Genomic DNA, 25,200 nt, shown 5'->3' on the forward strand with positions numbered 1-25,200 from the left:
AGAAGTAGATAAATAGACAGGTAAACTGTAACTGTAAAAATATACTTGGTCAACTAGATCTTGTCAGTAGAAAATGCCGGCAAATTTGAACAATGTAGGCGCGAAGGGATATCGTCTCATAGAAAATTTGAATTTCGCGCCTTTTTCTAGTGACAAGATTTGGTTGACCATCTTATAAATGAAACAGATGTTCGTTATGACTTTGTATGCAGTGTATCCGAACGTGTTCGTCATGCCAGGGTTGCCGGTGTAAATAAATTCCACCAATTATGGATAAATGATTTTACATTTTGTAATATAATATGTAAAATATGTATTTAATACTTGCACGTTATTATAAGAAATACCACTAATTAAAATCAAAAGTGAAATGAAAGTACCATTTTAAATCACTACTTCAATTTAGTTGAAGTAGTTTAACATCATGGATATTATTTTTATTTAATTTTAAAGGAATTTTAAACAGTGAACTAGTAACACTTACATTTTCGACTCTCAGCAAGATGAAGTAATTTCTTTTATTTGAGTTTGTTTTTAAATAATTAAAGAGATATGATTGTGTAGAAGTGTTATTGTGCGTTAATTTGTTCACGCGATTATAAGACTGGTAAGTAATCATGGACTATGACTTAGTAAATTAGCAGATCAACGGCCAACCCACGGACGACCTGATTAGTCAGCTCCTATGTAAACTTTACAGCCATATAAAGATTGCGGAGAAGAATGAAGTTTGTACAATGTAAAATCATAAATACATTGTCTGCTGGCTAATTTGGTTTGTTTTAACAAAGCATACTACCTTCGCGTAATATTTATAGTACTTAGCGCCTATTGTTTATGTGAACAATTTGTGCCAAAATAATTGTTTATATTCTTCCTTTATTCCTATAAATCCTATATTTTCAGGTTAACATGTCTGATATCCGTATCATTTTGTAGAGAGTTATGGATATAAATTAAATTATATAAATCATTGTCTTAAATAAATAATAAATATAATATAATATATAAAATACTTCCTTTTGACCAGCTCTTGTTAACTGTGAAAAACCAGGGCCATTAGAGATGCCATGAATAATGGTTTCGCCTGAATACTCTACCACACTCTAGGCCAAAGCGCCAAATGTTTACAATTTTTAATACACTTTGAGTCACATTTACAATGAAAACTGTTTGAGACGGTTCCGTTTCTTTTCATAAACATTCCTTGGTTGGTACTCATTGCTCATTGGTACGAGCCGGGGTTTGATTTGAACCCGCGACCTCCGGATTGAAAGTCGCACGCTCTTACCGCTAGGCCACCAATGCTTCTTGACATTGTTTCTTACAAAACACGCAATTTTACACTCTGTGTGTGTATGTGTGTGTGTTTTTAACAAGCTTTTATTAGGTCGACCTGTATGTAACTAACTATGTAATGGAATCTAAGGTAACTAATTTAACCATCTTCCAAGGATCATAGCGTCATGAAAATTGGCATAGTTCGGATGACAATACAATAATATGGTACTGTCAAACTGATCTGATGATGGAGACAGGAGGTGGCCATAGGAACTCTGTGATGAAACAACGCAACCTAATTGTGTTAGGGGTTTTTAGAATTGTCTCGATGAGTATTAGTTGTCTGTCGTAAGAAAAGTACAGTCAGCGATAAAAGCTTGTACCAAAAATAAAATTTTTGCCAAAAACTTATTTATGTTTTTTTTTTGTTTTATCGCACACGTCCCGGCTTGAATACACGTTCTTTTTTTAAATTTGACAAGATAAAGGCTAAACTGCTGGCAGAGGTGTGGCTCACTCCGCGATTTCGTCGCGTCGCTACAAGTACCTAAAAGTACATGCGGCCCACACCAATTTTGGTGTCTAGCCATAGTATTGGCCGCGCACCGCTACGGAACGGACACCTCGCGCTTGCGCCACCTGGCGGTCATATCTGTCGTAATAGACGCGTTTTGTTAGAGCGTGAATCTTCTGTACCTAGTACTATTATTTACTCTGTGCTGCTGGTTAAAGACTTCTCCTCTTTCCCGCCATTTCGTGCTGTCTGCTGTCCAATGCACACCACCTCACCATCAAACCTAGTTTTAAAATTTTAAAACCCGTTCACCGGTCACGGAACTTAACATTACGTTCAAATTCGGTATTATAGGTAGGTACATAAAAAAGTCGCAGTGTCCGCACGGGTAACGGTCGTTGACCTCGTCCCGGTTGCACCCCTTAACCGTTATTGTCGATATATGGCAACTGGTTGAAGGCTCAGTCGAAGGTCTTATGGGGATTATCGGCAACTTGTTCCTTGGTCCTGTTATGTCCGGTAAATAACAGACGAAGCAAGTTTAGAGTACACCGGCTATTAAGTTGGTTAACTGATTTGAATGATTGGTAGGTATGTAGTAGTTGGATACGTGTCTGAACGAATGCCCATAAAAATTGATCTTTATTGAAACTTACACATATGGAGTTTAAAATATTAAGCTCAGGCTGTAAAGCTGCGATTACGGCCAGCCACGCGCAGCAAATCACTTTTACTAGTTTGTAAAGAACGGACGTGCAGTTTTGTAACCTAAAGTTGCCTGGAACACTGCTATTCGATAAAACTGCTTTTACCTACTTGTACCATACTAATAATTTAAAAAAATGCCTCAATCCAATGTTTATCCAAAAACATAAAAGAACCCACGGGTGAGATGCACTGATAGTAATATCCTTAAAGTTAAAGTATGCTTATAAAATTCGGGTTTTACTCCAGATCTGCCGATGAAAAAGCAGGCAGCTGACCTATGAAAAAAATACGTAAGTACCTAAACAAGCCCTCAGTAAATTAGGATCGCTTGCTAAGCAACCCACAGCGTGCTAAAGCAGAAATTTGCATATTAGTATGGCCGCTTCGGTGGATTGTGTAACCGAATGAATGCCTGCGTTAGCTTTGATTCATCGGTATCTGATTATGACGTAATTCGTCCAACATACAGTAAACACCGGTTTCTTGTCTTTAATTAACTGACCACCAGTCACATGGTAGCGTAAATGTCGATATTAAATCAGTTATATATCATTAACACGCTTATCTTTATTCTTTTTCACCTAAATCTTGTTGTTTTACAATTTTCGTCTGATTTAAAAAAATAAATCTCAAGCGTACTGGCACCGAAGTACCTATATTTACACGACTGTTTAGTCTTATTTTTTCGCCAAGACTATTACTAGGTATTTTACGGGGGTAATACACTAATCTAATATAACAATACAACAAACGTACACGTTTTATTTTTTATTACCATTGGGAGGCCCTCCTCCCAATATATAGGTCTCCATTACCCCTGTAAAATCAGGTTCCCTGTTAGTCATAGTTAGTGACCGGACTGAAAAGGTTAGGAACCACTGGTATAGTGGGATAAGACGCTCAATTATTATAAAACATGTAAGCCCATGAAAGTAGATTTCGATCGAGTTACTTCCATTGATTTTACGACAAGCTTTTCGTGAAAGCTAAATCGAGTTTAGGGTCTCCGTTGCTTGTTAGAACAGTTATATTATATGTAGGAAATTATTTGACCCATTTTTCGATAATAGTTTGCTTTCTTTAACAATGCAGCTATGGGAACTCTATATAGTATTTGTGACATATGTGTCATAAGTTGATTATCTGTGGCACTACGCAATTAGAACATGGCGTCAAGGAATACATATTGTTATCATCTTAAACAATCTTTTATTTAATATAAACAAAGTCCTGATCATTGTTAGAGCATATAGTACATGGTGTCAGGTGAAAAAAGTGAGAGAAAACCTAAGTGGATCGTAGAATAAAAATGGAGAATGACACGCCCATGACCCTGGGGTTGCACTTGCAGCCTCCTAAAGGGCATAAAATTGAAGACGCGGAAGCTTGGAAAAAGTACAAACAGTTATTCAGTTTGTACATACAGGCCACAGACTTAGAACAGGGTTCAGACGAAAAAAAAAATTGCCATTTTCTTAACCTGCGCAGGAGAAGATATTTTAGATATATACAATGGTATGACCACTTCTACATTAGAATGGGCGGAGTTGCTTAAAAAGTTTGATGAGCATTTTAACAACAAAACTAATACCGTCGTGAACAGCTACAGATTTTATAATTTACGACAAGAGCCAGATGAACCGGTGGAACGATTTGTTTTGAGGTTAAAAAATGCTGCCAAAACATGCAATTTTAAAGAGGAAGATAGAATGGTAAGAGACATGCTGGTGATAGGTGTAGGAGAAGCAAGTATTAAAGAGAGATTGCTGCGAGAAAAAGAACTGAGTTTAGACACTGCAATGGAATTATGCAAGGCTGCTGAATACAGCAAGAAAAATGTAAAAGAGCTAGAAGAAAAAGTAAAGTCGGTAAATATGGTAAAAGAAAGTTCTCGTCATAGAAAAGATGTAAAGAAACCGATTCATTACAATTGCAATTATTGTGGTGGGAAACATGAGCCAAGAAAATGTCCTGCGTATGGGAGAAGATGTGCTGTGTGCAACATTTATAACCATTATGCCGAAATGTGTAGATATAAGAAGAAGGAAGAAAAACCGCAGCAACAACGAAGATACACAAAGAACAAAGTTGATGGCATCAGGGAATCTACCAATGACAGCGACTGCAGTTCAGAAGACTTTGTGGTAGACTCTGTAAGTAGCTCAGATAGGTTACAATGGTATGAGGTAATAAATGTTGAAGGAGTAGATATAAAATTCAAACTGGACTCTGGTGCTGACTGTAGTACTTTATCACTGGAACTGTTTGAAAGCTTAAAATTAGACAAATGTAAACTTGGGGAACCCACAGTGTTAGTTGTTTATAATGAGGAAAAAATGAAAACTGTGGGATGTGTTAATTTACCATGCACTGTTAGGGGAAAAAAGGGCAGTGTAAGATTTACTGTTGTGGATATGCCTGTTAAACCGATCTTAGGCTTGCCTGATTGTGTTAGTTTCAATTTGATAAAAAGAGTAGATGCTGTAGTCTCAGGAGACAAGAATAAATTTGTAAAATTAAATAATGATGTGTTTACTGGATTAGGCAACATAGGTACATATTCAATAAAGCTGAAAGAGAATTCAGAGCCAGTAGTTAAGCCCATTAGAAGAGTTCCGCAGACTATAAAGGAAAGACTTAAAGATACTTTAAATAATTATGAAAGTAGAGGAATCATTGAAAAAGTAGAAGGACCTACGGCATGGTGCAACAATCTTGTCATAGTAGAAAAACCAGATAAGTCACTTAGGTTGTGCTTAGACCCCAAAGAGTTGAATAAAGCCATTCTTCGAGAAAATTATCAAATTCCATCACCTGAAGAAATATATAATTCACTTGCAGGTAAAAGTGTCTTCACAGTACTAGACATGAAGGATGGGTTTTTTCAAGTGAGTTTGGAGGACGAACAAAAACTCTGCACCTTCGGTACTCCCTTCGGAAGGTATTTTTTCAAGAGAATGCCGTTTGGCATTTCTTCGGCTCCAGAGGTAATGCAAAGAATAAATACAGCCATATTTAGTGATATACAAGGGGTAAATGTGTATTATGATGACATAATTGTTGCGGGGGACAGCTTAGCAGACCATGATAAAATTTTAAGCGAAGTAATAGATAGGGCAAGGAAGTTCAATGTGAAATTTAATCCAAACAAAGTCCAGTATAGAAGTGATTTTGTTAAATATGTAGGGTTGTTAGTGTCAAAATCAGGAATTAAACCTGATCCGGAACATGTAAAAGCTATTGTGGACTTGAATGAACCAAAAAATGTTAAAGAACTACAAAAGTTTTTAGGTATGTGCAATTATTTAAGTAAGTTTATACCACAATACTCCAAAACAACTGAAAAACTTAGGGATCTATTAAAAAAAGATGTATTGTGGGATTGGGGTACAGCTCAAAGTCAAGCTTTTGAAGAAATAAAAATGAAAATTAGTAAAGCACCTACCTTGGATATTTTAAAGAAAGACGGGTTGGTGACTCTACAAACTGACAGCTCAAAAAGTGGCATGGGAGCTTGTCTTCTTCAAAATGGTAAACCAATATCGTTTTATTCTAGGTGCTATACAGATTGTCAACAAAGATGGGCTCCCATTGAAAAAGAACTCTTTGCAGTTTGTCTTGCAATGGAAAAATATCACCAATTTGTCTACGGACGCAAAATAGTTGTTGAAACAGACCATAAGCCTTTAGTGGCGATTGTGAATAAAGACATCAATAAAATTTCAGCCAGACTGCAAAGAATGGTTCTTAAACTTTTAAAATATGAATTTGACATTAAGTACATACCAGGTTCTCAAATGTATGTTGCTGACTATTTGTCTAGGCATTATAATTCAACAAATGGTCAAGTAGAGCCAACACTTAAAGAGTTAGTGCATAGTGTGGAAACAGAAAAAGTATATGGACTAGACAAAGACTTACAAATATCAGAAAGTAAATTAAAAGAATTGCAAAATGAAACAAATAAAGATGGTAATTTGCAACAAATAAAGATGTGGTATAGTACAGAATGGCCAAAAAACGATAGAAATATTTATGGTGTGGAATTAAAAAAGTTGTACAAATTAAGACATGAGTTGATAGTTACAGATAATATTGTATACTTTGGAAATATGGTCCTAGTTCCTAAAGCATTAAGAAACGAAATGTTAGATATAATACACTCAGGGCATGCAGGTGTAGTAAAATGTAAAAAGAGAGCTAGGAAAGTACTGTACTGGCCAGGAATGTCAAGAGATATAGAGGATTATGTGTTAGCATGTAGAGCATGTGAAAAGTACAGGATGTCAAACTGCAAACAGCCAATTATATCACATGAGATTCCTGATCTTCCTTTTAGTAAAGTAGGTATGGACATTGGCCACTATGCGGGTGAAGATTTTTTAGTAGTTGTAGATTACTTTTCAAAATGGATTGAGGTTGCAAAATTGAAAAACAAATCGACCACTAATGTTATAGTTGAGTTAATTAAGATATTTAGTACACTAGGCATCCCTAGGCAAATAGTCAGTGACAATATGCCATTTGGTAGTTTTGAATTCACACAATTTGCAAAGCAACATGGCATAGAATTAGTTAAGTCCAGTCCACATTATGCGCAATCAAATGGGCTGGCAGAGAAAGCTGTGGGGATTGTTAAAAATCTGATGAAAAAGTGTAATGAAAGCGGTTCTAACTTTGATTTAGCAATGTTACATTATAGAACCACTCCAGTAGCAAAGTTGGATTACAGCCCGTCAGAGTTGTTAATGAGCAGATTATTAAGAACAAATTTGCCCTGTTCCAAAGAAGTGTTAAAACCTAAGTTATGTGTAAATGTGAAAGAACAAATGATAATTAATAATGAAAAATCTAGGAACAATTATAATAAAACTTCAAAAGCTAAGAAACCATTTCAAAGAGGGGAAGATGTAATTGTTCAAGATGTAAATAGAAGTAAGTGTTGGTATTCTGGTAAAATAATAGATAAAGCCAGTGGACCTAGATCATTCATTGTTAAAAATGACAAGGGTAATTTAGTTAGGCGCAATGAAAAACATATTAGACATAGTAGAAATAAGTTTATTGTGACAAATCAGTATATGCTGGACTCTTCAGATGTGAGCCAGGCAGTGCGTGAGAGGGGTAGTCAGGAGAGACAGGATGCAACGTTGCTGCCTGCACCGCAGCCTCGTGCACATGTACCTGTTCCACTGGTGCCAAATGTACCGGCACCTAACCCAGAGCCATTAGAATTGCCTGTAGTTACAAGAACGGGAAGGTTGGTAAGGAAACCTGCCTACTTGGGTGAATTTGATTTAAGTTAGCTTCTAGTGGCTCCGGAGCTTTTGTAATTAGTATAAGCAGTCAATTAACATAAGGGGGGGATGTGACATATGTGTCATAAGTTGATTATCTGTGGCACTACGCAATTAGAACATGGCGTCAAGGAATACATATTGTTATCATCTTAAACAATCTTTTATTTAATATAAACAAAGTCCTGATCATTGTTAGAGCATATAGTACAGTATTTAAAACGCAAGTTCATTAAATTCGGGTTAATTGGTTTGATTGATACGATTAGCATATCGCCGGCTGTAGGCGTTAAAGCTTGTAACCATTAAAAATAAAACTTATCAGATCTAGTTTACAACTTTGAGCCTCGCTGTACCTAGAAGAAATACAAAAGCGAAGAAAACACAAATAAATGTCGGTCTCAAGTCTTAAACGTTGCAAACAAGGATAAATAATACGCTCTATTCCATCAATTAGGTCAGTTCGATCCTTGACACACTGAGATTGGACGCTGTAAGTGCCAGACCACAGTCTACCAAGGAGCTTGTTGGGCCATTAAACATATTGTGTAGGTGAACTCTCGCTAAATACTGTTTCGGAGAAGCGCCGGTGACTGCGGCCGCTGTATCACCGATGACGAAGTTATTTTCTGTACAATTAGTCAGCCGCGTATCCGCCGCGAGCGCAGGTCGTGCGCTGCGTTGCCCCATCTGTTTTTATTTACTCGAACAGTTAGTTTTAGATAAAAAAGTGGCGCCGGCAACGTCTACTTTTCAAACCTCCCTCAGTTAAATAAACGCTAGCCAGAGATTAAGCATTGATAACTTATCGTCGCTTTAGTTTTAAGCGCGCTTAAAATAGTCTATCTCATATTGAAGTAGTCGATCTCAACACCTGCCGAATCTCCGGAATATTGACCGTGGAAACTGAGCATAAGAAAAGCTATGTTGTGATATGTGATTCTTGCCAATTGCCATCCTTTAATACTCTAGTATTTTTGACTAGAAATGTGAGCCAAGCTGTGATAAGAAACATTGCGAAAATAGTGTGTTCGTTAGTATGAAACTAAAAGTGTTGTGAAGTACTGTAACATCTTATGTAAATGTCCCAGCTGTGAACAGAAGTGGGTGTACCTGCATGCATATGTGAAACCATATATTGGATTTTAAATCATCTTGTTTTGGTAAGTTGTCGTAATAATAGCTCGTAATGGTGCACGCACTTCTCGTAATGCAACCATCAGTCAGTAAAATGGTTAGAATCTTGAAACTGAAAACACCGGTAAAGAAAATAAAGAGCGAGTGTAGTCACACTCATGGAAATGCAAAAAATCTACAACTAATTCCGCTTCTATAAGCCACGGTTCAATTATGTCAATAAAACAATTATTGCTTATTAGTTAGCAAGGCTTTATTAACATCGATCCAGATTCCAGACACGCTGTGCTTTCCCTCGTCTGTTTAAGTGACATTGATAGTTGGATATAAATATTGATGGTGTAGTTCCGATTGTAACCCCTAATTTTGCCGCGATGATTTCATCGCAACATCCTCGACGTGACTTCTCAGCTTCTTGCAAGACAGCATGAGTAATACAGCATAGTAGGTAAACACTCAATGAAATGACGCGATTGACATTGACTGCCTCGATAACTTGTTTTTTGTTGAATGTAACATTTATGCACTTCGCACTTGAAGCTCTTTAAATCTAAAATTAGAAGTTCAATGAACAGAATTTGATGCAGATGTACTTCACTCGTCTCGTTTTGTCTTAAACATCTGGACTATGATTTTTATTATATGAACCTTAAATATATGACACTTTTTGGACAAACAACGTTATTGATGAAACGGCATGTGGTATTGTTAAGAGCCTCGTGAATGATTTTGTTTGTTGAACTCTTGACTTGTTAGTAACTTTTAATATTTTCTGGAAATATCAGTAGAAAGGTCTTTGGTTATCTAATAGGTACTCTTTGAAAAATACATACATAATTATTTGTTTTGTTAAAAATCTTGTTTTGATAAAAGCTTTTATTGCAAACTTCTTTTTTGGACATTCTGTCATCATAGTACTCATCAAGATCCAAGCGGAAAAGCTGGGCTGGTTTAATCAAGCATGACCGACTTCTACAATCAGCTATATTCAATACTGCATCATTATTCTTGACGCGTCAATAAGATGGATATATATTCCGATAAATTGCACTCCGGTAGTCGTTTTGAGTTAAGAGTTTGTAAAAGCTCTGGCCATATCTCACGACAGCCAGTTTACAAAGAGAGAGAGAGATATATGATTTGATCCCCTTTTGATGTAAATCTACATTATTTTCATTGACTATAAAAGAGTTATCGCTCTGCCCGTTATGAGACTAACGAGGCTCACCTAGCAGACAACTTGCACTGACGTAAGACCCCGTATGGTATAAAAATTGTTATTAGGATCGTTAGATAAATAAATCGTAAAAATAAAAAAGTGATAAAAAAACATCCATTCAGCTTTAGCTAAAACCGACCTTACAGATGTAGTAACCCGACTTGTACAATCGGTCACACGTTGCTCCCGTAACCGTGCCGGCCCACACGGCAAGTCTGGCTGGCCTCGATCCGCGCGTGGGCGGCGCCCTTTCTAGTTGCGCCCGCGCAACGCCCGAGCCCATGCGGCGCGTGCGGCTGGATCCCTTCCGCGACACTTTGTCAAATGTTGTTATGTAGTTTAACCTGAACTTTGCGGTACGAGTCAGATAGGAAGGGTCGATTTAACGAAGTTCGAAATTTCGTTATTTGCTTCTCTATCTTTTGATTACCCTGAAAGAACAAACATACCTGCTAAATTTTGTTCTTACCTATTGTGGGTTTACCCAGAGACCCCAGAGTTCGATTTAGTGTTTGATCCGCTAACGAACTGTATTAAATAGGTCATTTATTCATTGTTGTCAGTTATTATATTAGTTTCCTGCTTACCTAAAGATTGCCTAAAAGAAATCGATTTTTTCAAAAGCAATACTAACTGTTAAATGTTGTAGGATCCCTTCGGTCTGTTTTAATTTATCCCCACTCGTTGAATTTCCTTTACTTCGCACTTGTATCGTCGTGTACTATTTCATAACTTAAAAACTCATTACACATTAAATGACAGCATACAAGGATATGTTTAGCACTATTAAGTTATTACTTCATTAGATTAGAGCAAATCATATCAATAGTCTGTAAATATTATTAGGAATTAACAATGAAATGAATGTGTGCAACATTATCGTTTCTTTCCAGATTTCGATCTGAACATAACAAAATCGCACAATGCACACACAACGAACGACGTTACGACTGTGCCTGTGGGCTTGTCTGGTCGCGATATGTTGGGCGGACCAACCCGCCCCTCTAGCCCAGCTAGCGCAGAACCCTTGCTCCAGCAAAACAACCTGCAGCGACTGCATACGGGCGGCCAGCTGTGCCTGGTGCTTCGCCGCCGGGTTCAACGGCCCGAGGTGCTTCAACCCTGCCTTAGAAGGAGGCACTGCGGGCTGTAATGAGGCCTACATCTTCAACCCTGACAACGAGCTGTCCGTAGATCAAACTTATAACAAGGAACTTAGTAGAAGTAAGTATAATACTTAAGAGACACTTACCGCGCTAGAGCCGCTACTGAAATAAGGCGCTCCTGAACTTATACGACTTAAACCCTCGACTTGCAGTATAATATATAGAGTCCACTTACAATAAAGAACTGAGCCGAAGTAAGAGAAATAAGCAGATGTCCTTTAAACGCCGAATGTCAATAGCAGGTATATCTCACGTCTTTGAATTTAATGTCCTTTGTTGCTATTACGAAAACGCTAACAGTATTATTATTATGATACCTATACAACAATATGTAAGAATAGGTATGATCCGCCGGTAGGTACATTTGATATCCACCGCTTGGCCCAGTGCAATTTACCTACATTTTCGCTTTCGAAGCTAAAGATTAATCAGTTATACTGCGACGTAGACGGATAGATTCAATATGTTATCAAAAATATTCGTCTCTGTAAACATCGCACATACCTATGTAATGTAAAGTGGGTATAGTTATGATAGGTATTTAACTTTTGACACACAAATAGGCAATTTACGATTTCTATGGTTTAAGGTCTATTTAATGGTTATTATCCTCATTAAAGGATATCATAATATAAACAAACGCTTAAAGCTGTTTGTGTGCTAACTACTGTGTTATCATTCTTCCCGTGCACCCCGGAAAGTTGCGATTAGAAGGATAATGTGTAACTCGGTAATTTATAGTTGATAAGTAAATGTGTCATATTTTATAGCAATAAAGTATTTCCTACCTACCTAGCATCTAGCATGTGGATCTCGTCTATAAGTGGAGCCTTGTGGTGTAGGTGTAGGGCTCATGTTTATAGTTAATCGATTGCCCGAATCGATTGACTCTTCCGTATCATTACTACGATTACTTTTTTCTTTAACTGTCGTAGTCATAAATGATTAATCCTTCGTTTGTGTTTCAGCGCGGTCTCGCTCGAGCTCCAGTGCAGGCTCGTACGGAGAGTCCGGTGCCTTCGGGGCCGGCGCCAGCGCTGGTGGCGCCATGTCCACAGCCGGCTCTGGCGAGAACCTCGTTCAGATCAAACCGCAGAGAGTCAATCTGCAATTACGACAGAGTAAGGACCTGTATATAAAAACTAATTGTAACACAATCATTACATGTAATTCAATAATTTCACACGGTGGTCTAGTCAAAGTACTCTAAAATGTGAAGACATAATTTTTTGCAAATTTTACAATCACAAATCCTGGTAATCCTCACATGGTGGGATTCACGCTGCAGTTTTGTTATGTCTGTTAATTAATATAAAAAATAGAGTTCCTAATTCGGTTGAAAGTTTTGTCTAATTTTTTTGTTACAAATAAAAAACATTACCTTCATTCATTACATTTTAATTATTTTACAGACCAAATGCAGAAGCTATCCTTCGCCTACTCCCGTGCCCAAGACTACCCACTGGACCTGTACTACCTTATGGACCTCAGTCGTTCTATGAAGAATGATCAGGAAAAACTGGCTGCCCTCGGCAATTTGCTCTCCGCCACTATGAAGAATATTACTTCCAACTTCAGGATTGGCTTCGGCTCTTTTGTGGACAAAGTTGTCATGCCTTATGTTTCTACTGTCGAGAAAAAGTAAGTAAAACAGTATTATGGCTCTCAATGCTATTTTAGATGTATTATCTGAAATTCAGTCTACCTTTTGCCATGAAAACTATTATTTTATCCTACACATATATCAACATTTTCTTGTTTACTAATGATAATTTTTGGTTTCAGCTTGAGGGCTCCTTGCGAGGGCTGTGCGGCACCTTACGGCTTCAAGAACCAAATGTCACTTAGCACTGACACCGCTTATTTCGATGTACGTATAATGAAAATGTATATTTAAAAGACAATTGTTAAAGATTTAAGTACTAATACTTAGCTTTTCATAATGTTGTTTCAAAAATAGCGAGTCAAGAAGCTCTAGAATAAAATTTGAGATGATGTTACCAAAACAAATTGGTTGAAACTGTGGCCTGGTAACTAAACTTTGTATCAATATTATTAGACCCTTCGTACATTAACCTTTTCAACGCTTTTCGTCCCATGCTAAAATGTGGTTATACGCCAAATGGTTGCAATATGAAGAGCGAAAATAAACCTTATCTGTCAGCAGGAAAATTGCTTTGACAGCGTCCGTCATAGCCTTTTTAGTGGCTGTTGGCGTCATGGGCACGACAGCACTCGACCACTTTAGTGGCTCTTGGCGTTGAAAAGGTTAATAACGATGACGAATAAATATCACCCGTTTAAATTATAATTTTGTTTACAGCAAGCTGTATCGAAAGCCGACGTGTCCGGTAACCTGGACGCGCCGGAGGGCGGGTTCGACGCCATCATGCAAGCCATGGTGTGCAAGGAGCACATCGGCTGGCGACAGAAGGCCAACAGGCTTCTAGTGTTCTCGACTGACGCCGGGTTCCACTACGCCGGAGATGGCAAGGTAAACATACACCAGATATAGCTGGTCAACCAAATCTTGTCAGTAAAAAAAGGCGCGAAATTCAAATTTTCTATGGGACGATATCCCTTCGCGCCTACATTTTTCAAATTTGCCGCCTTTTTCTACTGTCAAGATCTGGTTGACCAAGTATAGTATGTGTAGCTGATGTCTCCGGTAACCTGGACGTGCTCGATGGCGGGTTTGACCCGACTCATAAGTGCCATTGTCTTGTCAGATTTACAATGTTGTAGTATTTTCTATATTAGCCATTTTGCGCGGGACACACTTAGGTCATTTATTTGTTGTTGGTGAACTTTATAAGTTATGCTGTGATGCGGCATAATTATAAACGTAGTATATATTTATGCCGCATCACAGCATAACATGTATCATTATAACAATGTAGTGTAATAGATACTACTATGTAAAATTCAAAATATTTACATGAATGTTTGTTCCTACAGCTTGGCGGCATCGTTCAACCCAACGACGGTGAATGCCACATGGAAAACAACTTGTACACGTACTCTACCGTACAAGACTACCCCAGCATATCACAGATCAACCAAAAGGTAACCATTTTTATTAGTCATACAATTTGGATTCATAAACAGTTTCTGCAATTTTTTTTTATATTCTCCTTACATGATCACTGATTAGTATACCGCATTATTTGACATGTTCGGTAAATTTAATTTCTCAACTCCCAGCGAGCGTCGCGTAATCGCGTCAGCAGAAAGACTACCTACCTCTCACCGTCTCGATAGCGCACACGTACATAACAGTTTAATACAACATGCTGGGAGTTACGAGACACTGGAGTAGTAACCATAGCAACTGGCAAGAAATAGTTGGTCCACCTATTTAAGCAACATTCACACGTTTTGATTTCCCTTAGGCGAAGGACCACTCGATCAACGTGATATTCGCGGTGACGTCAGAGCAGATCGGCGTGTACGAGGAGCTGAGCAAGCACATCCAGGGCTCCAGTAGCGGCGTGCTCACCGAGAATTCTGACAATGTCGTCGACTTAGTGCGCGAGCAGTACAACGTGAGTACCATCATTAGTAACCCCTGGGGGTCTCAATTTGTCTACCAAAAAACGACGTTGATGTTTTAAATTTGAATGAACTATCTTTACGCAATAACATTTTTTTTTCGTTAGCCTGTTTTAGTGTCCCACTGCTGGGCAAAGGTCTCTCCTTTCCTCCACTCAACCCTGTCGTTTGTACATTCCCGCCAATCCGGATAAAATTTGACTAAAGTCTATTTTTTTATTCCGTAGACTGAAATGACATTTCATAGTATGAACATCATGTACCATCTCATACTATGAAATGTCATTTTAGTCTACCGGATAAAAAAATAGACTAAGTCGTCCCGCCATCTCCTTTTCGGTTTGCCTGAAGCCTGGCCTGCACCATCAATAACAAACAATAAGCAATAAAATGCATTTTAACTTATTCAACATGCAGTAGTGGTATGTGCGTAGCGCGAACCGTGCTTATGCAATGAGCAATAAAATGTTGGTGTGCTAGCAAATAAGAATTACGGGGTCAAGTCCAATACGTTCAAGTCCCACTGGAGAAACGTACCTGGGCGTTTTTTTTTTGTTGTCCCCTACACTTTTTTTTAAAATTTGGGATTTTTTATGTTAATTCTACTCAGAATCACGAGCTCTTTCTATCCTAATAGGAGAAAAAAAGTGTCCCAAAATTTCCATACATTTTTCGATCTTTCCATTCCGCGACCGCCATACAAAGTCTATGAAAAATGGTGACGTAATGGAAATAAAAACCTTAGGACACTTTTTTTCTCCTATTAGGATAGAAAGAGCTCGTGATTCTGAGTAGAAATAACATAAAAAATCCCAAATTTGAAAAAAAAAAAAGTGTAGGGGACAACAAAAAAAACGCCCACCTGTTTGCCAAATACAATTAAAACTTGATTTTGCATTTTAATTGATGTACACCGAGCTGCAATATTGCATGAACACATGATGATTGGAATTCAGATTTCATTCTTTCACTCACCATTATTAATAATCTAAACGTTTATGTTGTAATCGTATTCTCATTACATTGTAGCATATATGTGTCACAAATAGGGGAAAATACTCTATTGTCTGTATTGGTGACTAATAGTCTGTTTATTCTATTCTATTAATGCTTGATGATGTTATGTTTCTTAAGTTTAGTGACTAAGTTCATATCACGTATCTGATTATTTAATTGTTGTTTCCTCCAGAAAATCACTTCGGCGGTCGAAATTACGGACACATCGAGTGATGCCATCCAAATCGTGTATTATTCATCCTGCCTTGACAAAACCAACGTAATTCAGACGAATAAGTGTGACGGATTAAGGGTAAGTCATATTTATGCATTGATAATTTTATACAAAGAATTGTTAATTTGTTAGTATGTAACATTGTATGTAACGTTTATTTAGTAGTTTTTTTCACGTTTATGAACATTTGTTGAGTAGTCAATAGTCATAGTGTACGAAATTATTTCCAATTTTTTAATACCCTATATACAACCTTTATCATGGACATGTCCATATAATTTCCCAGATGACTGTGAACCACATGACGAAAAAAAATTCTACTGTGTATTTAAAAAGTGGCGCTTGTCGCGAACCCTTTTAACCTCTGAGCTTCGCGTGCCACATTTTGAAAACCACTAGTCCCGTACATTACATAAAGGCGAAAACACACTTATCCCACGTACGCAACGTATGCAATGCATTATGACAAGTCTGAACCCTGAAAGTTGTATGCTTAGAACCATACTTGTCATGCGTTGCGTTGCGTATGACAAGTATGTTTCTAAGCATACAAATTTCAGGGTTCAGATGTCATAATGAATGAATGAAATGAAAATGAATGAAATGAATGAAAAATATTTATAATGCATTTTTAATTTATAATTTATAATGCATTGCATACGATGCGTACTTGGGATAAGTGTGTTTTCGCCTTAACTGTGTTTAGTACATATTAGAATAATATTGAATTTATAATACCGCACATAATCATAACAAAACTTCCGTCCGTCTTCCGTCTTCTTTGTTCCGTACAAAACTTTGTTTTTTAAGTTAAATTTAGTTTGTAGTTATTTAGTTGTAAGTGTATGGACTTAAGGTCTGAATAAAATGTTATTTTATTTTTTTATTTTTTTTACCTTAGGTATAAATCATTAAATATAAATCAGCCTGTTTATAATTGTAGGTGGGCGATGTCGTGGAGTTCACGGCTGAGATCACCCTGAAGGAGTGTCCGAAGGACCCGAGCAAGTGGAAGCAGACGTTCGTCATCTACCCGGGCGTCATCTCCGAGGGCCTCACCGTCGAGCTGGAGATGCAATGCGACTGCCCCTGCGAACACCGTGGACATCACGTATGATAACTTTACTCTATATTTATTTGTATACAATTATAATAACAAGAGCTCTTGTGTACACAATTAAATCGCTAGGTATGTATGTATGTTTATCCGGGTGAACTGCACACAACATTGACTGATATTAAATGTTGTTACTATTTTGCACACTCCGCATACCTTGCTATGTAATGTAAGAATATGCATTTTTGTTTAATTCATAAAAATCGAATATCTTTGCTTAAACTTGAGATTAAAACCTATTGAAGTTATGGTATGTGTTTTCGAAAAACAATAAACCTTAATTTTATTAATCTACAATTGTTATTCTAGAGAGTTGCAATGGACATGTCAGGTGGTTTCTTTAAAACACAATTCAAAAGTCCTAATTCTAGGATCAAATATTGATCGCCAGAAAAATCAAAGGCAGCGAGTTTGAAACGGACTGCTCCGCCGCTCGCGGAAAAGGCGAGTCTGTGCCGATCTAGCATTTGTGTCGTCAGCATACGTATAGTCAATAGAAAAGGGCCCGAAATATTAAATATCGCGCGCCTTTTCGCCTGCATTTTTTAAAATTTGCTGTGGTTTGCTATTGCCAAACTTATAACCAATAACGACGTATGTCATTAGGCGTACGACGACAGCGCCGACGTGTGCAGCGGGAACGGCATCTCCGCGTGCGGCGTGTGCCTGTGCCAGCCCGGCCGCTTCGGCAAGAACTGCGAGTGCTCGGCGCAGGGCGGGGGCTCCGCCGACCAGGACCGCGGCTGCCGCCCCACCAACGCCAGCTCCGGGGCCGTCTGCTCCGGCCGCGGGAACTGCATCTGCGGCGTCTGCGAGTGCAACAAGATGTCCGACTCCACCGAGGTACGTGTGCGCGCCGTGCAACGGCCCACCTCAGCAACAACTGCGAGTGCCAGACCCGACGAGATGTACTAACATTAACAGAAACACCATTCCCACTTGCTATCAGCCTAGGACATTAATAAATAATAATAAAATGTCGGCCGTAGTGGCCGAGTGGATATGACGTCCGACTTTCAATCCGGAGGTCGCGTATTCTAATCCTGGCTCGTACCAATGAGTTTTTTGGAACTTATGTACGGAATATCATTTGATATTTACCACTTGCTTTTCGGTGCATACATCTGCGAAGAAATTCAGCGTGCGGACTATAGCCCAAACCCTCTCACGCATGAGAGCAGGCCTGTGCCCAGCAGTGGGACGTATGTAGGCTGAATTATTATTTAATAAAATGTATTGGCGCGGATAACTCAACCGAGCATTGTTTTCAGGTGATATCGGGGCCGTTCTGCGAGTGCGAGAACTTCTCCTGCGACCGCAACAAGGGTCTGCTCTGCTCGGGCCCGGAGCACGGCGAGTGCGTGTGCGGCAAGTGCCAGTGCAAGCCCGAGTACACAGGCGCTGCCTGCGACTGCCTGCTCGACACTAAGCCCTGCATCCCGCCAGGTAGGCATGACCTGGCTGACATGACTGCTTGTCAATGTTTGTGTGTGTAAGACGAGGGAATGGCCTCACGCGTAGGCTTTGAAATTATCCAGATAATTATAGTCTTCGATCATTATCAAGATAACTATCATTAGTAATTATCCTTTCGAACCCTGCTCACGCGACCGGCGTCGCGCAAACCATAGCTCGCGCCGCCCGGCACCGAGGGACTCCATCAAAATGTATACAATAGGGATGATGACACATGTTGAATTTTATAACAAAATCTAGTAAAATAGATAGCAAACGAGCAATTTATCACAATAATGTGGATATTAAAATAAAATATTGAAAAATTACAAAATTACAAGACCTGAAAGTTTCAAAATTTAAGTTTTTTTTAACTATCAAAAACGATAAAAGTAAGGGTACCATTCGATTCCTTACATTTAACCAAAAAAAATATTGTAAAGCAACTATATACATAAACACAATATTTCACCGACAAAAACGCAATTTTCTTGTTTTGTCCATACTACAACGTGGGCGATGACGTCACGGCCTCTGGCCGTTTTGTATAGGGCGTTTCGCGAGTGAAGTGCGACTGTCGGACTTTGACTACAATTTCTGACTTTTGTGTTACTTTAATGCAATGGGTCCCATATAGACATTTGATCCTAAAAACAAACCCGATCGATTGATACCATAAAAAAAATTAGTCATGTAGCCTATTATTCAATTTGTCATTCTATTTCATAATGTATTTGGTACATGCGGATTATAACCATTTATTGGAATTGCAGGTGACGGTGAAATCTGCAGTGGCAACGGGCAGTGTGTCTGCGGTCAGTGTGTGTGCAACGTCAACAGCGCACAGCACTACTCGGGCAGATACTGCGATAAATGCCCAGTAAGTATTTCAATAAGAGAAGTCATCATATAATTTTGATCACAAGAGATTGCCCATTAAGTTCGATTTTGTGTGAGAGGGACTGAGCGCTCCGGTGGTGCAGAGCTCACTTCTGCTTTACCAAGCATAACAGCCTTATTTCAATATTGGAGTACGGTAAATAATAGAATAAGTTTTTCGATAGCTAGCTTCTTTTCTTTTTCACTGAATAGTAGAACTTCAAGCAGGTACAGGAACTATAGTTAGTTTTTTTTAGCATTAGAAAGAACTTGCAAGAAGGTAAGCGATCTTGACATGTCTTTTAATTGGAAAACGCTTTTTAAAAATCAAAAACTATTACTTATGAAAGCAGAAGAATATAAATGATCGTATTAGATTCATAATTGTTACATATTTGCCGTAACTTATTTTTAAAATGTGTTTTTCAAATAAAAGACACATCAAGATTGTTTACCTTATTTCTAAACGAACTATAGTCTCTAATTTATCTTGAATCCCGACAAATGTTTCCTGTTATCAGATATTGCAAATTATGCTAAATCAATTTGTCCGATATGTCAATCCGACTTATCTGTTAAATTCAATCATTACATCATTCCCCATGTTCCAGACATGTACCGGCCGCTGCGAGAAGTTCAAGGAATGCGTGCTGTGCAAGGTGCACCACCGCGGAGCGGAGTGGAACGACAAACAGGTGTGCTTCGAATCGTGCAAGGACGCCGATGACATCACACCCATCATCGAGAAGGGGAAACTTGAAGGTAACGACCATTGACGTAATATATCTTAGGACTGGCCTTACGGGCAATAAGAATGGGGCATAAATGGGGCCACAACAGGGTTGTGACACCGCTACAACGCGATTGGTTGATGAGTTCGCATCACGAACGCGATTGGTCGCCACTAGTTGCGTTAAACTGCACGATTGGCTCGAATTCGTGAATGACACCGCTGAACTAGTACCATATTTTAGTGCCTGTAAGGCCCGTCCTGAGATATACGTCAATAGTAACGACTGATTCAATAATTATATCACTTCCCATGTTCAGACATGTACCGGCCGCTGTGAGAAATGTAAGCGATATTTTTTTCTATTTCAGCGAACGAGTCCAGGAATGAGCATTTGTGCAGTTTCCAAGACGAAGAAGACGACTGCTTGTACGTGTTCGTGTACTCGTACGACGACAAACAAGACCTCTACATCAGGGCGCAGGAGGAACGGGAGTGCCCCAAGAAGGTCAGATATCCACCATCTATTAATAAATTTAAACCTATAAAACCTAGCCCAGTATGTAATCCCTAGCTATAGCCTAGCAATTATAAAAAACCGGCCAAGTGCGAGTCGGACTCGCGCACGGAGGGTTCCGCACCATCAACAAAAAATAGAGCAAATAAATCGTGTTTGTTGTATGGGAGCCCCCCTTAAATATTTATTTTATTTTATTTTTAGTATTTGTTGTTATAGCGGCAACGGAGATACATCATTTGTGAAAATTTCAACTGTCTAGCTATCGACGGACAGCGAAGTCTTAGTAATAGGGTCCCGTATTTTACCCTTTGGGTACGGAACCCTAAAAAGAAGTACTCAATAGATATTACACCCTGGCGGGTGCTGCCTCTGCGTGCGACGGGCAAGGCCAGCGTCCCCACGGTTTACATCTGATTTCACTAAATTGTACAAAAAGGCTAAAGTTATACATAAACGCGCTTTAAGACTCAATCAGCTATGAATTGTTCATCTTAATCTGTCGTTTTGACTTATGTATTAAGAAAGGGGTAAAACATAAATTAACAAATTGAAGCTTGTATAGTTTTATGAAAAAATTAGTAAGTGTTGGCTTTGGCTCTGCCATGCCTCCCACTAGAACATACGTGAAAGCCAAAAAATCAACTCTTTTAAACAAATTGACGTAGCACTTTCACTATAATTCGTTTTAGCATTAGAAAGAAATTGAAAGAAGGTAAGCGATTTTGACATGTCTTTTAATTGAAAAACACTTTAAAAATCAATAACTATTACTTATGAAAGCAGAAGACTATAAAATATCGTATTAGATTCATAATTGTTACATATTTACCGTAACTTATTTTTAAAATGTGTTTTTCAATTAAAAGACACATCAAGATTGTTTACCTTATTTCTAGTGCTAAAAAAAACGAACTATAACACTGGAATTTCGAACGTTTTGATTTAAAATTCAATTTATTTCAATGTGATTTGGTGAACAAGTTTGTATCGCTGTGTAGGTATTCATCCTGGGCATCGTGCTGGGCGTGATCGCGGCCATCGTGCTGGTGGGGCTGGCGCTGCTCATGCTGTGGAAGATGGTCACCACCATCCACGACCGCCGCGAGTTCGCGCGCTTCGAGAAGGAGCGCATGATGGCCAAATGGGACACGGTACGTTCACATCTTTTTCTTTCATAAACATATTGAAGTTTCCTTTTATTTATAACACTTTCTGCGGATATGCGCGACCAACACGTCCCCCTGTCTTCTCCACACGGGACATTTGGGCTTTTATTTAACCTTACAGGTCACCGATTCAAAATCAATTTAGCAGCATACAAAAGGTTATTCAATTTTATAAAAAAAAAAAAAAACAAGATGTACTGTGGTGAAGCCCAAAAGGACGGGAAATAGTACAAGGGGGCAAAGTTGTTGTTTAACCACTCGTGCTAATATTGATACCCGAGCAAGCGAAAGATTCCAGAATTGAACTACGAGCGTAGCGAGTGGTTCGAAAAATTGAATCTTGAGCGTTGCGAGGGTTTCAAAGCACGAGGGTTAAACAAAATTTGCCCCCGAGTGAAACACAACATTTTTCACCACACCAACCCGAAGCAAATATTAAATGTAAAATATCAAACAAAATCAAACCAAATAAAATCCAAATGAATGTTATTAAATATTTATCATCCAAAATCATCATTTAAAAGTCAATGCCTCACATGTGAATAAAATGCAACTTTGCTATAGGTTTTTGAAGTGCAAAGTAAGCCTTTCCGAGCTGGTGTGGTGAAAATGTATTTGTCTAGTAATGAATTGACCCGATTGTCGATTAACGATGAATATTTGTTCTCAGGGCGAAAACCCCATCTACAAGCAGGCGACGTCGACCTTCAAGAACCCCACGTACGCCGGCAAATAAGGATCTGTCACAGTAATAAGTATAGCAAAGGTTTAATGAATGTCGCGAAAGTAGTCGTCTCAAACATGCGCCCAGGGTTGCGCATACCCTCTACGACGCAGAAAACTGTGGGTCTACCGAAAACATCAACATTTTATCTACCACTGTATCGCTCTAGCATATTCTTGCGATAGAGAGGTAAATAACGAAGTAACGATGTTCGCGGCAGGCCCTTTGACCTTTCGTAAACCTTATTACAACGCGATAAGGTCTTATATTGGTCACTCCAGCGTGTCTTCGTTTGTACTGGTCAGTAGTCAGTATTTATTATTGTGGTAGTCAGTAGACTGTTCGATTGAAAACTTAGTATGATGCCTTAAATTGTGCCTTTGTCGGTAATTTATAGAAAAAAACATTTAATGTGACTACTTTCGTAATGTGCTAATTATTTCATTAAATCTCAAATAGATCAAGTATAATAAGTAATTAATTATTTTATACATTTGTGAATCTTGTACATTTTTAATTGCAATAATATGAATTTTCAAAGGGTCTGTTATTATACTTATTATCAATATTTCTCTACATTATTTGTAGTACGCTTTTTGTACTTATTGTGCGAGTGTGTGTATATTGTACTTACGTATTGTGTGATAAATAGGGGAAACGAATCGAGTGCCTGATCGAGTCTTATAATTATTCGAAGACTTTTAATTGTTTGAAATTATAGATTTTCGTCTTGTCGCGATGACTGAATGGTGCGACGCGTTCTTGGAAACAGTGTAATATTGGGGTTGTTTCGAATAATGCGATATTCATACAATTAACGGTGTTTGATACCCAATTACGTAAAGAAGCTGCTTGTAATTTTGTGTGTCCTTTTTATATGAATATGTTAATTACCATAAACCTACTGTACAGTCAGTCCTCAATTATTTGAAAACGATGATTAATTATAACTGAGTCTTACAATTACTCCGGTGTAAGTTTAACGTATTACAAAACTGTAATGAAAGTAATGATGACAAGGTGATGTTTTGTGAGTAACGTTTTGTCACGAATAACTTCCATAAAATCTGTGCATATTCAAGATATGTTCACTGCCAAGATAATAATGTCATCATGTGCCTTTTAACGTGAGAAGTAACAAATTGTGCCATTACTAATGCTAAACATAGAATATTAACAGTTTTATACACGGAGGTAAATAATGAAGATACCGAATTAATTACAATTGCAGAGAATGAAGTGCTATTGGTATATTTATGTTATGAAGCAATACATTTTCGGTACAATCTATTGAGATTTGTTATTAAAACATTTGAGAGCCGGTCTGTTGTTAATTGTATAAAATTATGTACTAAATAAATAGCTGACATCTGATGTATGATTTACGTTTTTTGCAATTGTAATAAAAAAAATGTGATTGTTTACTTCTTTGAATGAAATGGTACAGAATATATATTATTTATTGAAATTAATTATAGTTATAAGTGTAATTACATTTTATTTTTGAAATTAAGTTGTCATAAGTTTTATTGATCGTGCGTTTATAATATTTTTTTACTATGCATTTAGAACACAGTCATAGTTATATTGACCGGCAGTTAAAAAAGAGTTAAAACCAATTAATTCATAAAATAAGTAACAAGTAATCTCGATCTGTTTAGACTTTAGAGGGAACAGTATGTATAAATACAATTTTGTCTATATTAAACTATAGCTAATAAATATTAACGCTAATTTTTGCTTTTTCATTTTAACACAATATTGCGGCGAGAAAACACATCCTGTATATTTTAATGTTTTTTTGGGACACATCAGGCATCAGCGCGGTTCGCACATGTTGCCACGACTGACGAATATAACATATAACAAATAGTGCGTGAAAGTCTTAGGTACAAGCTGTTCTTGGGTGTTTTTTTTTTGTTGTTCCCTACACTTTTTTTTTCAAATTTGGGATTTTTTATGTTATTTCTAGTATTTCTACTCAGAATCACGAGCTCTTTCTATCCTAATAGGAGAAAAAAAGTGTCCCAAAATTTCCATACATTTTTCGATCTTTCCATTGCGCGACCGCCATACAAAGTCTATGAAAAATGGTGACGTAATGGAAATAAAAACCTTAGGACACTTTTTTTCTCCTATTAGGATAGAAAGAGCTCGTGATTCTGAGTAGAAATAACATAAAAAATCCCAAATTTGAAAAAAAAAGTGTACGGGACATCAAAAAAGAAAACGCCCTCTTGCCATGCTAGAACAACTTCCTACGACCGTAACGCTAACGCCTAGCAGCATTCAATATAATACCATATAATAACTCGAAAGATAAAAAAATGCCAAGCTTCACGCTAGACGCAATAAAGAAATAAAGAAATCTGCACGCCGGTCCGCTACGCGAGCGGGACATCACTATAATATGAACGAAGGACCAGGCAGCCTAGCCAAGGTAACGATCGCTATCGCTTCGCCATCGAATCGCTTTGTGTCTCTCTATCACTCTTTCATATTAG

General features: G+C 38.0%; 2 protein-coding genes across 2 annotated transcripts; both read left to right on the forward strand.

Annotated features, from left to right (window-relative positions):
- Positions 1-486: 486 nt before the first annotated feature.
- On the forward strand, positions 487-22,833 carry LOC134648875 (integrin beta-PS). The gene is made up of 17 exons (XM_063503455.1): positions 487-607; positions 11,050-11,380; positions 12,291-12,443; positions 12,735-12,963; positions 13,108-13,192; positions 13,646-13,816; positions 14,281-14,388; positions 14,715-14,867; positions 16,064-16,183; positions 17,049-17,216; positions 17,829-18,065; positions 18,494-18,668; positions 19,451-19,557; positions 20,168-20,318; positions 20,658-20,794; positions 21,805-21,957; positions 22,643-22,833. The coding sequence occupies exons 2-17, from the start codon at positions 11,080-11,082 to the stop codon at positions 22,706-22,708; spliced, it is 2,514 nt and encodes an 837-aa protein (XP_063359525.1). The 5' UTR covers positions 487-607; positions 11,050-11,079; the 3' UTR covers positions 22,709-22,833.
- Positions 3,976-5,622, forward strand: LOC134648872 (uncharacterized). The gene is made up of 2 exons (XM_063503451.1): positions 3,976-4,656; positions 5,345-5,622. Exons 1-2 carry the CDS (start codon positions 4,021-4,023, stop codon positions 5,366-5,368), a joined length of 660 nt encoding a protein of 219 aa, XP_063359521.1. The 5' UTR covers positions 3,976-4,020; the 3' UTR covers positions 5,369-5,622.
- Positions 22,834-25,200: the final 2,367 nt, after the last annotated feature.

The sequence above is a fragment of the Cydia amplana genome, chromosome 6 (genome assembly GCF_948474715.1).
Source record: "Cydia amplana chromosome 6, ilCydAmpl1.1, whole genome shotgun sequence".
Lineage (NCBI taxonomy): Eukaryota > Metazoa > Arthropoda > Insecta > Lepidoptera > Tortricidae > Cydia > Cydia amplana.

What these genes read in the sequence shown, in the direction of transcription:
- LOC134648872 (XM_063503451.1), top strand. Translation starts at nt 4,021, where the DNA reads ATGACCACTTCTACATTAGAATGGGCGGAGTTGCTTAAAAAGTTTGAT. An exon ending in AAGACTTTGTGGTAGACTCT is followed by an intron (nt 4,657 to 5,344) that starts GTAAGTAGCTCA and finishes ATTCACTTGCAG; the next exon opens with GTAAAAGTGTCTTCACAGTA.
- LOC134648875 (XM_063503455.1), top strand. Translation starts at nt 11,080, where the DNA reads ATGCACACACAACGAACGACGTTACGACTGTGCCTGTGGGCTTGTCTG. An exon ending in TAACAAGGAACTTAGTAGAA is followed by an intron (nt 11,381 to 12,290) that starts GTAAGTATAATA and finishes TTTGTGTTTCAG; the next exon opens with CGCGGTCTCGCTCGAGCTCC. An exon ending in TATCACAGATCAACCAAAAG is followed by an intron (nt 14,389 to 14,714) that starts GTAACCATTTTT and finishes GATTTCCCTTAG; the next exon opens with GCGAAGGACCACTCGATCAA.